Source organism: Parasteatoda tepidariorum, chromosome 12, assembly GCF_982258835.1.
Source record: "Parasteatoda tepidariorum strain Cologne lab strain chromosome 12, Ptep-v5.0, whole genome shotgun sequence".
NCBI lineage: Eukaryota > Metazoa > Arthropoda > Arachnida > Araneae > Theridiidae > Parasteatoda > Parasteatoda tepidariorum.
In genome coordinates, this window is record NC_141766.1 from 39412601 (window position 1) to 39426999 (window position 14399).

General features: G+C 30.7%; 1 protein-coding gene across 1 annotated transcript in view; it reads right to left on the minus strand.

Moving 5' to 3' along the window:
• LOC107455082 (ethanolaminephosphotransferase 1) overlaps positions 1 to 14399 on the minus strand; it is a 55006-nt gene that overhangs the window by 26720 nt on the left and 13887 nt on the right. The window contains exon 2 of the mRNA XM_016072505.4: positions 11189 to 11257. Within this exon, the coding sequence (XP_015927991.1) occupies positions 11189 to 11257 (69 nt within the window). The remainder of the gene's footprint in view (positions 1 to 11188; positions 11258 to 14399) is intronic.

Here is a 14399-nt window from a genome sequence, read left to right on the forward strand (position 1 = left end):
CAAAATGCTTTAGCAGAGCGTCTTGGGATCTCAGCGCCAACATTAGCAACAATTGTGAAACAGCACAAAGAAATTGAAATAGGATGCGTCGAAGTCAGGGAAAAGTCATTGAAAATCATTAAAAGATACCCCTCTTACTGCTCTTGAATCGGAACAGGTAGAATGGTTTAACAGGGTGCGTAGCCAAATCTTTGAATCAAAAATAAGCACTTTTTAAAAACTTTTCAAGCACTTTACAAAAATTTTCAAGCACTCAAAAAATTCATATTGAATCAATGATATTATTGAAAAACAAAAAAATTTTATGAACAGTTTTAGCATTAAAAAAAAACTCAACAAGAAACGGACGTAAATCGAAACAATCAGTACTTTCCCACATCACCGAGTGAATTCAACTTGACTCTGAACTCAGAACAAAATTCCCCTCCCCCCTACATCAAAAAAGTGTTAGAAGTAAAATAACATAAACAAGAATAAAATTATAAATTAAAAAGAAAAACATTTAATAAGGATCTGACTCTATCCGAATTGGAGTACTCGGGTTTCAGTTTCAAGTGTGCGCGCATGCGCAGGTCATATCATGGGTACGACATGAAGTCCGTGTGAATGATTATGTAGCAAACACCCCATTTTTTGTGAAATGCAGGGGATCCGTCAGATATCACTGAAGGAAGAAAAAAAATTCGTGAAAAAAAAGCACTTTATAAAAACGCCAGCTGAAAAAAGCACTTTTAAAAGCAAAACCTCCCAAAAAGCACCTTTAAGTACTTTTTACAAACGCTACGCACCCTGTTTAATATGGTTCGGTCCAAGAATATTGCTGTCAGTGGTCCTTTAATGAAAGAAAAGGCTCTTCAATTAGCAAAGAAGCATGGAGTGACAAACTTAACTGCATCTAATGGTTGGATTGACCGATTTAAGAACTGACATAATTCATGTCAGAAGAAGATATGCGGTGAAAAGGCAGATATGGACGAAAATGTTGTAAAGGAATGGAAAGAAAAGCTGCAAAAGTTGATTGAAGGATATTCACCATCAGACATCTACAATGCACACAAAACTGGACTGTTTTATGATTTACAACCAGACAAGACGCTTTGCTATAAAAATGAAAAATGCTTTGGAGGAAAGAAAAGCAAAATGAGAGTAACTGTTTTGCTTACAACCAATGCAGATGGAACTGACAAGTTAAAGCCACTAGTCATTGGCAGATCGGCAAAACTGCGTTGCTTCAAAAACGTCAAGAGTCCACCCACCACTTATGCAGCTAACAAAAAGTCGTGGATGACTTCTTCTCTATTCATGGATTATTTGAGAGCCCTTGACAAATCTATGAGAATGCAGAAGGAAAAAATTATTTTGTTTATCGATCGCTGTCCTGCTCATGCTCTAGTTTCCAACTCAACTAACGTCAAGGTGTTGCTTTCTCCAGCGAATTGCACGAGTGTTCTGCAACGACTAGACCTTAGCATTATTCGATCTGTTAAAGTTAATTACAGAATGTTACTCATGAGAAAGATAACAGAATCTTTAGATGAAAGTGAGGATAAAAAATACAGGCTCAATGTTTTGGATGCAATCTGTCTAGTGGGACAATCTTGGGATCAAGTTTCTATTGCCTCTATCACACGAGAGAAAATAAGTACAACTGTAAGTGTAACCTCAACTCTATCTGCAACTCTAAAGGCAATTTCTCCAAAAATTACTCGAAAAATCCTCGTGATATAGAAATCCCGGTTGCACGAAATATCTGCAACTGTTCAGGCAATTTCTTACATGAACCAATCAGATCGTTTGCTTTTTATGACGTTTCAATTTTATGTGATGACATATACAAATGTAAATAAAACTGGCGCCGACGTTAGTGAAGAGGATGATCGGATAAAAAAATTTTATAGATGAAACGGAACAGTTCTTTTGTTTAATAATAACATTTCCTTAAAAAATTAAGACATTAAAAATACTTTCAGACGATGAGATGACCATCTGAATGCAGTTGATGTACTATCATAACAGGAACCTGCAAATCACCAGAGTTTAGTACACTATTTTCTAGATAAATTTTCTTTTAAAATATTTATTCATTTTAAGCTAATAAAATTACAACTTATTATAATTTGTTCCGATTAAAGTTTTAATTACTTTGGATAGAAATAATTTCTATTTTTATATATGCAAAGATTTATACTGGCGAAAAGCTTCACTTTGAAATATTCGGCAAGCAACTCGCCAAACTTTGTAGCATTATTATAACACAAAATGTAACAATGATTATATTTCTTTATTTTTAAATTTTAATCTTTATTTCTGTTGATTGTAAAAACATGCGTCTGATTATTTGAAAAAAAATTTATTATTATTATTATTATTTGTGAAATAATTATTTTATTCTTCCCTAAGAATTCTTTTAATTTTTGAAAAGCTTATTTTAAAACAAGTTAGAAAACATGTGTTTCTGCATTCCTCCCCTCTATTTTTTTGGTGTATAATGATTTGTACTTTACATTTATGTTTTGATACTTTACTTTTCTACAATGATAGTAAGTATGTAAGTGTACCTTACTAATTTTTCAATATACTTACATTTTTAATAGTCTTCGTTTATAAATACAATTTATTTTTCTTAAAACAAATTTCAATCCAAATATAAAAACTACAAAACCAAACATACCTACCATCTTTCATTAGTGTATAGAATAATCTTAGAACTATAATCAAAATATCATTCAAACTAACAATAAGTTTAAAAGGGATACCTAAAGACTTAAATGATTTCAAATTAATGGTATTTAATCTCCCTTACTCTAATAATGTGTTGGTAAAATTTTATCATGATAGTGATTTCTTTCTTTTATTTCAGATATTTTGTATAATCCTGTAAGGTTTGTCTGGTGAAGAAAGAAAGGGATGTAACATAGTTTTTATGAATGAAATTAAAAAATTTGAAATGTAAATGAATAATGTTCTAAGTATTACTTGATATTAAATGTTTTAATTTTTAAATTGATTCTTGTATTATTCAAAATGCAAAACAAAACACGTAAAAGGCTATAACAAAATAATATGATACATAAAAAGTATGCTCTTAATAAAATATTGTTTTTTTCTTAGTTATTAATAAATTCGAATTTATATATTATATATTACAATAAATTTGTCCTAAAATAAATCCTGTAATTTTTAATTAAATAATCGTATACCAATAATGAATGTTTTAAATTTTACAATAGTAAATTGTAAGTATGCCATTGAAAATCCTCTTATATTTAAAAAACAATTTTACTAAGAAATTGAAAAAAATAATTTTCATAAAAGTGTAGATGAATAAAATTGATGATCCCTTAATGCAATGTAAATTAATTTTATGGCAATAAAATTCTGAAACATTGATGTATAGTTAAGTCTGACATTATTTATTATGTATTTTTTAGACAAAATTTTAAAAAAATAGAATTTCATAGATCTAATAGTTTTGATGTTATAAATAATTTATGAGTAAAAGGTAAATCAAAATTTTTATATTTCATACATTAAACTCTCATTTCTTCTAAAGAATTACTTCAAATAACTATTTTTTTAATTTAGCGTAAAAAATTAAATTTGAAGAAATGCCTTACTTGTTTAGATAGCAATGTCAGTTGCATAAAGTGGTATAAGTCATAAAATTGTACTTTCTACACATGAAACTTTATAAATTTTCGAATTGCTAAACTATTAAATCAGACAGCTTGTTTTTATTCTTATTCAATTTAGCGTACACATAGATAATGATACTGCACTTGCCTAGCTAGCATGTTAGATAGTAAATATGTATAAATAAACTATGCTTTTACAGGGTGCGTAGTCAAATCTTTCAAGAAAAAATAAGCACCTTTTAAGAACATTTTAGGCACTCAAAAAATATTTTTAAACACTATGTAAATTGACAAAATGCAAAATAATTTTCAAAGACTTTACATGATCATGATAAAATAGCCAGAATTTGATAAAGAACTCTTTTCGTGATTACATTAGCCATTAAAAAATGATCAAGAGATTTTTCGGATCGATTTCAGAGGGTTGAAAATGAAGCTTGAAATTAATAATATCTTGCAAAATGCAGCAGAGTTGCACATGAGAGTGCAAGAATCTCACCGAACCCAGTTCACTAGATGCACATACGGACTCGCAAGTATTTCACCAAACCTGTAAAATGATTGGCGCTTTCATACGCTATGGACTGACGGTACGCTGAAATTGATCGTGGTTAAATTAATTCTGAAAACGTTGAATAGAAAAATATGAAAAGCACGTTTTTACATAATATGTGCCAAAAATCGACATTCTCTGCTATCGAAAAAGGAAAATTAAGCACTTTTTAAAAACACCCATTGAGAAAAGCACCTTTAAGGGCTTTTAAAAAATCGAAAATAAGCGCCTTTAACCACTTTTCATAAACGCTACTCACCATGTTTTATACATTACTCACTCGATTCAATGTAAAAAAAAATAGTAAAAATTCTATATGGTATTTAAGTCCATCCCCCTTTGACCCCCTTATCCTTTTAGAGACGCAACATGAAATCCATTGATATCTTAATATCATCTTATAATATGAGGTAGAAATCATAATCCTTTTTATACCATGCTACTTCACTAATGGGGAAATAAAGTGTTCAGAATTTTCATTTGTAGCTGAAAAAGACTTTAAAATATACAAAATTAAATCTAAATCAATCAATATTCTACAGCGTCTGTTATTTCCTTTTCCTCCCATTACCAACATCGTTGAGAAACTATGATATAATAGAATCATATGATAAAATAAGAGACAAAAGTAAAGAAAAATAACAAAATATGGTAACTCAGTTACGAGCAACCGTTTGTGCAATTAAGCAACAATATCGGCAACTCCGATCGTAGGAATTGCCTTTAGAGTTGTAGATAGAGTTGAAGTTACACTTACTGTTGCACTTATTTTTCTCTCATGAGATAGAGGCATAAGAGTAAGATAGAAAAGTGTTTTCGTAATGCGGGATTTTTCGGCTCTCAAGTAGAAAGTGGTGAAGTCGACGTTGATGTCCCCATTTCAGAAGAAGTTGCTCCTGGGATAGACTTCAATGATTACGTTACATGTGATGACGGATTGCCTGTCTGTGCAACTGAAGTTATCGAAAGTGTTGACTCGTCGGAAACTATGAACAGTGATTCGGATGAAAACGATGATGAAGCTCCTGCTAAAATTGTCCCATTTTCTCAAGCCTTAAGTAGCTTAGAAACTGTTAAAACATACCTTATGCAGCAGGAAGTGAACAATGAAGTTTTTGATAATCTTCATAAAGTTGAAAAGGAACTTTTTCGGGTAAAAGATCAGGGAAGCCATCAAACTTCCATAACTCAGTTTTTTGTCAAAATGTAACCAATGTTTGTAATAATATTTTCATCTGATGAATAAAAGTTCATGATTTATAGATTATATTTAGATAGTCGTTTATTACTAGTAATATTTAATAATACATACGTACAAAAAAAATGTTTTTTTGAACCCCGGTTTTACGAATGACCTCAATTTAACGAATAAAATCTCGCGCACTCCGTAGCAGTGACTATCGAGAAAAAAAAGATGGTCGGCGAATTACGCAAATTAAATATACCGCATGTATGAAAGAGAATATCGGTGCAAAACGACAGTGTCAAAGAATGATTTCTTGATTCCGCTATTTGAATTTCACGTACCGTAATAATATCAGTGTATATTTCAAAAATTTACGAGAATATAAATAATAAATGAGCAGTGAAAGACATCGGGATTTCGAAAAAACAATTGCATGTAACTGCACGAACTTTCCAGACAATCCAGTTTTTTTTTAGTAGTTATTTATCATTTTATGGCCCTTTGCACAAGGCTTTTATATTTTTCTGAAACTTTTATAAAATTTTATCAGGACAAATGAGTTTTTCAATTCCATCGTATTTTTTTAAACATGTAATCATGTTATTAAACATGTGATAGTATTTTTTTTATCATATAATTTTTTTTCCTCTTAGCTGTTTGCCATAACTATTCTATTTTCTCATGATTTTTCCAATTCAAATGTAATTAATACAATGTTATGATTAGTGAATTTTGATTGATTTGCGAGTATTCCATTGTAAATCCAATTTGATTTTAGATCACAGTTATTACTATTACTTATCATTTTTTCATTCAATTTAACATTGTTTTTAAAATAGACATTTTATCTTGATACAGGTTTTTCAACAGTTATTTATATTTTATCTGCTCTTTAAACATGGTTTTAAATTCTATATTATTAATACGTTATTACAATGTTTCAAATACAAATTATTACTATTTGATGTTTTTGATTTGTGACTGTTCGAAAGTCGGCCCTTTTACATAGTTTTTCAAATTCATTATGTTTTAAACATAATTACAGCATTTGATTCGTGACGATTCTATCACAACTTCTCTTTGCTTTATGATAGGTTTTTCAGCAGTTATTTATCATTTAATCGGCGTCTTTCGTGTGGTTTTTCAAATTCCGATGTTATTACAATTTTCGATTATTGACGATTCCAATGTTTTCTTCCCCCTTTAAATTACGCCTGCCATCGTCTTCTCAGACATAAGGCACCTTGCAGTCCAATACAACACTGAAGTAGCTCCAGAAGGTGAGAGGGCACAAAAGTCATCACAGGAACGGATGTCAAGAAGAGAGAGGCAATCAAATAGATGCTCCCCAGTCATAGGCGAAGTGTTACAGAGCACACAAAGAGGTGAATTGACCAGGTTAATTTTAAAAAGATGGGCCTGCAAGTAGTCATGTCCATATTCTAAGGCAAGCAACTCTCTCAGCTCTGGGAAGGAGGAAAAGGTGAGAGCGCTGCTGGTTATCAAGAAGGCTGGCCCAGGACTTTCCATCAGGGAGCAGATGTTGTTCTGTGCCTGAATTTGCTCTTAAGAAGCAGTCTTGCATTCCAAAGGGGAACTGGATGAGAAGATGAATGCAATACTGAAGCGTCTCTAGCCAACATGTCAGCCCGTTCATTTCCATAAATGCCACAATGACCAGGGATCCATTGGAGGACCACCTCTCTTCCAGAACAAAGAAGAGAGTCGATGCGTTGTTTACACTTAAATTCAAGTTCAGACGGGTATAAATTATATTCAGAAATGGTCTAATAGCAGAATCGACAAAGATAACAATGTTTTGTTCAGATGGTTCACCAATAGCTGTAATAGGGATAAAGATTGCAAACATTTCTCCATCAAAATTATCTGCCCAAGCGTCAAGACGTTCTCTAAGGCTGAAATATTTGGAGTAAGCACCGGCTCCAGCTCTACCAGTTGAAAGAGTGGCGGATCCATCAGTAAAAACCTGCAGCCATTGCTGGCAAGAGTATCTCTCGTGTATAGTGGCCAGAGTGGGATCTCAGTCTGGTGGAAGTCCGATTTCCAAACAGGCAGTACCAAGTCGAATCTGGCAGTGGCATATTTTAGAAGGTCCGTAAAAACAGGCGGCCTATAGATGCAAAGTTTGGAGTTGGAGACCTCAAAGATCTCTGCAAGTCTCCTGTACTCAAAAAGAAAAGAATGTTGAGATTTAAGTTTAGTTTGAGGAAGATTGTAGTACGACCAAAAGTGAGTTTACATAAACAAATAAGATTCCAATGTAACAGGATCATCAAAATTACGCAGAAAAGGATTACAATAATTGCAACAAAAAGAATGGAAAAAAAACTCTCTTAAATTTAAGATGAAATCGACATGAATAAAACATCTCAGTAATTATTTAAATGAGCTTAAAATTAGCATGCTGTAATAAAAATCTTATTTTTAAAACCACTTGCAAGTGCAGAGCATTAACTGATAGCTGAAATAGTCAAAAGAATGTCAGTGCAACTAAATATTAACTTTCATTGAAACAAAACAAAGTTTTCATGGTAAACGATTTATTTAAAAACAAACACATTGCACTCTGACAAACAGAGCAATAAAACAACAATAAAAAGTAATAGTACAACATACCCATCTGCAACTAAAGCTTAAGTACTCTCGTACTACAAATAAGGGATGATGTCATGAGCTACGTGTGATCAACCAACAGCAAAATTTTTTTAAAAATTGGCCTAACACTCGTAGACCATGACATCATCAACGAAAGTTTAATGCTGTCACCATAAATCAGATTTCCCAAAACTGAAGATCTAAACATTATTATTGGGAGTACAAATTAGTTCAGTTCGTTTTCAAAAGATGGCTCTGGCTGTTCTGATTGTTTCATAGTGACAGTGACAGCTGGTTTTAGAGAGGTTAGAAATCGGACAATAATATTCAGTTCATATCGCTTTGAGTTTCATGCAAAAACCCTGTTTTTTACTTGGTTGAATATGTCAAATTTTGTGGTATCTAAGCAGCATTTGCGAGAGGTTTTATGTTTCTGCTTAAATTGGAAGAAAAGTGCAGCTGAAGTGCATCGAACGCTTGTAGAAGTTTATGGTTACAATGCTCCAACTGATAAATCATGTAGGGAAGGTTTCGAAGTTTCAAGAATGGTGATTTCAGCATTGAAGACAAGCCTCGCCCCGGACAGCCAAAAAAATTCGAAGACAAAGAATTGGAAGCATTAATCGATGAAGATCGGAGTCAAACAGAAGAGGAGCTTGCAGAATCATTGGGAGTTGAGCAACAAGCCGTTTCCGTACAATTGAAATCCATGGTATGATTCACAAGAAAGGCAATTGGGTGCCTTATGAACTGAAACCGAGAGAGGTTGAAATGCGATTTTTCACTGGCAAGCAGCTAATTCAATCTATTTGTAAAAATACAGGATTTTCAAAAGCATAAGAAAGGCATAGCAATAACTCATCAATCAAAATAACTTTTTAAAATGAAATTGGTGCAATTAAAGCCCATCAAAAAGTGATAAATTAAATGCGCAATTTATAAGTTATAAGTTGTAATATCATATTAAATGTAACGAACTTTTAAAAACTACATGGAAATCAGTATCTATAACTGAAAATATATATGAAAATAAAACGATCGAAAAAAATATTGGGTGTATCATGAAATTGGCAAAAATAAAGCAAGTCAAAAAAGTGATTACTCAAATTCGAAATTAGAGTACCGTAATAAAATATAAAAATATTTGGGTTTTTTTAAAAAATTCCAAAGTAATTACCAAATAAAAAGCGATCGAGAAACAAAACAAAAAATTAACAATAGAATTTTTGTAAATTGGTAGAATTACAATAGACTCAAATGCGCAATTAAAATTAGAATTTTTTTTTCTTAATTTTCATAAAAAACATTTTTTTTTATTGTGTTTTTTTATTGTGTGTTTTATGTTCAGAAGTGCCCTCAAGCCTGCACATCAACAGTCTTAAAACCTCATGCTGTACTGTTTTGGGATCATTTAAATATAAGAAACATATTACATTAAATCTAATAAAAGACACTTATTGAAATATTTACATTTCTATAAATTCTTTAAACTTCTAGCTTTCAATTTTAAAGGAAAAAAATTTCCCACGGCATATGAATAAATAAGCAAAATTTTTTAAACCAAAATTAAAAAAAAATATTTCATGTAAATTAACTTACTATGAAAAGAGATTACTGTTATTATATATGAATCTAGTACAGTAGAGAACCATTTATCCGGTATCCAGATAACCGGGAAAAATTTTGCTCGATTTTCCCGCCATTTTTAAACTAGAACGAAAAAAGCGGAAATTGGACTCATCCTTGAAGTTGAGTAGAGGAAAATGTAAGGAAGGGGAAATTTTTTCCCCCGTTTACCCAGAGAAACGTCATTTCCTCCGTGACCTTGAAGGCAGGGAAGGGAGGAATGTTTTATTTTTTTCTTCAGCCCGTCAATCAAACTCAAGGGTGTGGCATGCTGATTTCGTTTTCTGCTTGATTTACGAGGGGGGTGGGGAAAATGCATTGCATGCATATCAGTGAACAGAAAAAGAAAAGAGAAAAATATATTTCTTTGACATCGACTAATAAAAATAAAATCTTTTTCTTTTGAATAAATTCTCATTCTTTGGAAGTGCGGTATCAATTGCAAGTTTTTCTTGGTGTGGAATCACATCTGCTGTAATTAAGAATCTTGTTTTTATCAACAACAAAAATAAAATAAAAGGAGAATTGTTTATTAATTTAAACATGGGATTATTTTATGAAGCAGATTTGTTTTTCTGATTCCAGTACGTTTGATTTTTTTTCTTTTCGCGCTCAATAAATTAATTCCTTTTATTCATAAATTTTATCATTAGGTTTTTTTTTTTTTTTTTTGAATTCCGTTGATCTTGCCCTGTTCCGGGTTTTAATATTTATGCTAGTGCCTTTTTTAACTTTCGTTTCGGTTCGATAATTTTCAAGTGTTTTTATTTAGATTAATAAGTTTTCTTTTTATTTTATCGTTCCCCCCCCCCAGTATAATTAGGTATGAAATATATTGCGTTATTTAATCATTGGTTTTGTTTATATTATTTCATTTAGTTTCGGTTCGATAATTTTCAAGTGTTTTTATTTAGATTAATAAGTTTTCTTTTTATTTTATCGTTCCCCCCCCCAGTATAATTAGGTATGAAATATATTGCGTTATTTAATCATTGGTTTTGTTTATATTATTTAATTTAGGAATTGTAATTATTTTTAAAAAATAAATATGAGAATTTTGTATTTTTTAAACTTGATTTTCTTGTCTAAACTTGCAAATTTTTTTATTCTTTTAAATGTTATATTTCTACCATTTTTTTTTCTTTATAAAGTTAGGAGTACCTTTCTTTTTTCTCTTACTTTATGCATTACACTTTTTCCTTGTACTTTGGGTTCGATAAAACATCGATTAACGACACTTTTTGGTCGATCCAGAAAACCGGGAAATTCAGATATCCGGGATAGCGATGGTCCCGAGCATCCCGAATAATTGGTTCTCTACTGTACTTTTAAAACGAAAGAGACATATTTGCTTAGACATTTAACAAACATGGGAATCAATATTTCATAATTTCTAAAGTGTAAAATTTTTTTTTTTATTCTTGACAAACTAATCAATGGAGAAAAAAAAAAAGAAAAACACTGTCAAAAAAAAAATTTTTTTTTTAATGTAAACCAACTAACAGTTGAAAACTGATTTGTATGCAGCTCAAAATATAAAAATTAAAATAAAATAGTAAAAATTAACAATACCTTCACTACTTGATTCCAAAATGGATGCATAACATAATTGCTTAACGGGCTTGTGTCGATTGCACTATACTAAAAAATAAAACAATCATTAAACAATAGGAAGCAAGGAAGAATAATATAAAAAGATAAGTAAATCAGTGCAGACCAGTTTCTCTCTTTTTTTAAAGGCACACATGCCTCACCTAACCCCTGCTTAAACTTTTATAATCCTGTTCATAAAACAAATACATAGCTTACATAGAATAAAAATCGAAATTATTCACAAAATTAATCTAAAATTGTTTGTTTAACTTGATGAGTTGTCATTCCTTTTTTTTTAGAATCAAAATGTGACCTTGTAAGACAGACTTAGTAAAATATTGTGAGGTACCCACACACTTTAAATTAAGGTTGAAGATTTTTTTTTATTTTTCATTAATTTAAAATGTTTTATTTACTTGATATAAATCATATTCCTTATTTGAATTGAATTTTCTATTTTTCTTTAGAATATTTAAGAAATTTATTTAATAATTAGTTAAATTTTATAAATATAGTTACATAACATTAAAATATTATTAATAATAAACTCAGTGGCGCGACAGCCCTAGAGGGCCAAGGCCTACTGTGCCCATCTCAGTTTTTTTGACCTTGGGCTCTAAGGTGCAGAAGCAGATGTTCCGGTCAGGTGGTCAGCATAACGCGGAACCCCTAGTGTTTAGTTCCCAAGTATGCTTGGTACTCATTTATCAACCCACTGAAGGGATAAAAGGCTGAGTCAACCTTGCCCGGCTCAAGGATCGAACCAAGGACCAGTGGCACGACAGCACGAAGCGCTACCGCTCAGCCACCGGGCGTCTAAAATATTATTAAGAATGAAATATAAAAAAAATATTTCTAACTATATTAAAGTATTAAGTTTTATGGCAAAACATAATCCATGCAGGTGCACGATTAAAACGCATAGAAAATGTGGAACATATGCATTATCCCGTTGACCATTTTTGCTAAAAATAAACCAAAATTAGCCAAAACATAGCTTTAGCACCAATATTGGAGTAGTATGTATTACAATTTTATAAAAAAGTAAGAAAATGTGTTAATTTTGAAAATGTTTCATTATTCTGCACTTTGTCAACGATTAAAACGCATAGAATATGTGGAACATATGCATTATCCCGTTGACCATTTTTGCTAAAAATAAACCAAAATTAGCCAAAACACAGCTTTAGCACCAATATTGGAGTAGTATGTATTACAATTTTATAAAAAAGTAAGAAAATGTGTTAATTTTGAAAATGTTTCATTATTCTGCACTTAGTCAACGTGAAAATATAAGCATTAACAAGTATTGAGAATTTTAAAAAAATTCCACAAGTTTAGGCCAGGGTCAAATTTTTAAAAGTGCAGCTTTTTTTAGTAGGTACTAATTTTTAGATATCTTATTTTTGGAAGATAAATAAGACTCATTTTCATATTCATTACATCATCACTTCATTATTCATAAAAAAAGGTTTTAAAATTCATGAAATCCATAGGAATAACTGAAAAAAAGATTGATGAAAGATTGAAAAGAAAGACATCAAAACAAAGTTAATTAATAGTACATTTCAAGATTCACCTGTTGTAATACGGTATTATATTACAATATATTATATTATAGGGGAGAGTGGCTCCCTAGATTCACAGTACACCTTGGGACATTTTTAATTTTGGTATTAAATTTTAAGTTATCTTTTAATTCTTTTAGATTCAGATATGTCAGCAACACCTAACCTTGGAACGTATTTTGATTCTATTGATTAAGCAGGTAAGAATTTATTAGAATTTTTATTTTTTGAAGCATGTTTATTTACTTTTATGTAAAAGTTCAATTAGTTGTAGAAAGAAATTTTAAAGAATATATAATTTTTAATAATGGTTAATATAATGAAGTATAAAGCTTTGCCTTTAGATGTTATCAAATTTATTTGTCCTAATGTTAAGCCTAAAAGTATGATATTTTAAAATAACCTATTAAGTATATAGTGCACCTTGGAACAGATGGAGGTGGCCCACCTTGGGATACTAGATACCAGGGCCGGATTTACGTATAAGCTAAATAAGCTGTAGCTTGGGGCCCCGAGATGGCAAGGGCCCCCAGATCCAACTTTTTCCTTCTTTTTTCAAAGTTTTATTCGGAGCTGGAGCCCTCTGAAACCTAAAATACATTTTTTTTCTTTTTTACATTGGCGAACGCTTTCAAAATCTAATAGAAGTGTTTACAAGTATAAAATAATTGTTACTCTTCACTTTTTTAACCAAAAGAGCAATAAAAAGGCCTTTTGACTGATGAAAATATCCTGTAGCTTTCGTAGCTACCAGTGATGGGAGTAGTCCATGGATCCTAAAAAGCGGTACTCCATGGAGTAGTCAATTGTAATTGATTTTAATTTGTTATTTTCCAAATTAATCGTACATGAATCCGTGAACTCCTTTCTTTCTTTCTTTAAATGGTGGGCCACCATTCAATTCCCTCTTTGACAGGCCCATCTGCCAAAATTCTTGATTTGGTTTATTTTGGATGAAATTGAGATAACACATGTGGTTTTACTTTAATTTTACTTACTGCTAATGGGCAGAAGCATCATGTGATATTGCTTGATAGAGCATTGAAATCAAGTGATCATCAGCTAAACAAATGTTTAAATATATATGTAAAAAATATTGTTCAAACCTCCTGTCTGACCAAATTTTCCATGTATCCCCGAAATATGAATTATGTTTAATTTGTAAAATATGATATTTCGTACACAAAATTCATTTATATAGTTATCTTATGCTTTTATTGTTTATTGATCATACTTGTTTCTGTTTTTAACTCCCTGATTTTTGTTGTTATTATGTTTTTAAAGTTAATAAGGCATCTAAATTTTTTAATTTATAAGGATTTCAAATTTTTAAAGCAAAGTTGAAATAACTTCTTAAAATTGCAAATTAAAACTATTTATGAAATTTTGGCAGATTTGTTTTTATTTGAATCTGTGCATTTAATTTAATAAAATAAAAACAAATAAAAAATAAGTTTAAGAAATATAAATAAATGGCTAGATTAAATATAAAACTGTGTTGTCAATGAAAAGGAACATATCTTTTAAACAATTTGAGTATTAATAAATTATTTAAAAATAAACAATTTTAAAAGGTAGAAAAGTTTTTTGATTTGTTTAAAAGGCAAATTTTGTCCAATCAT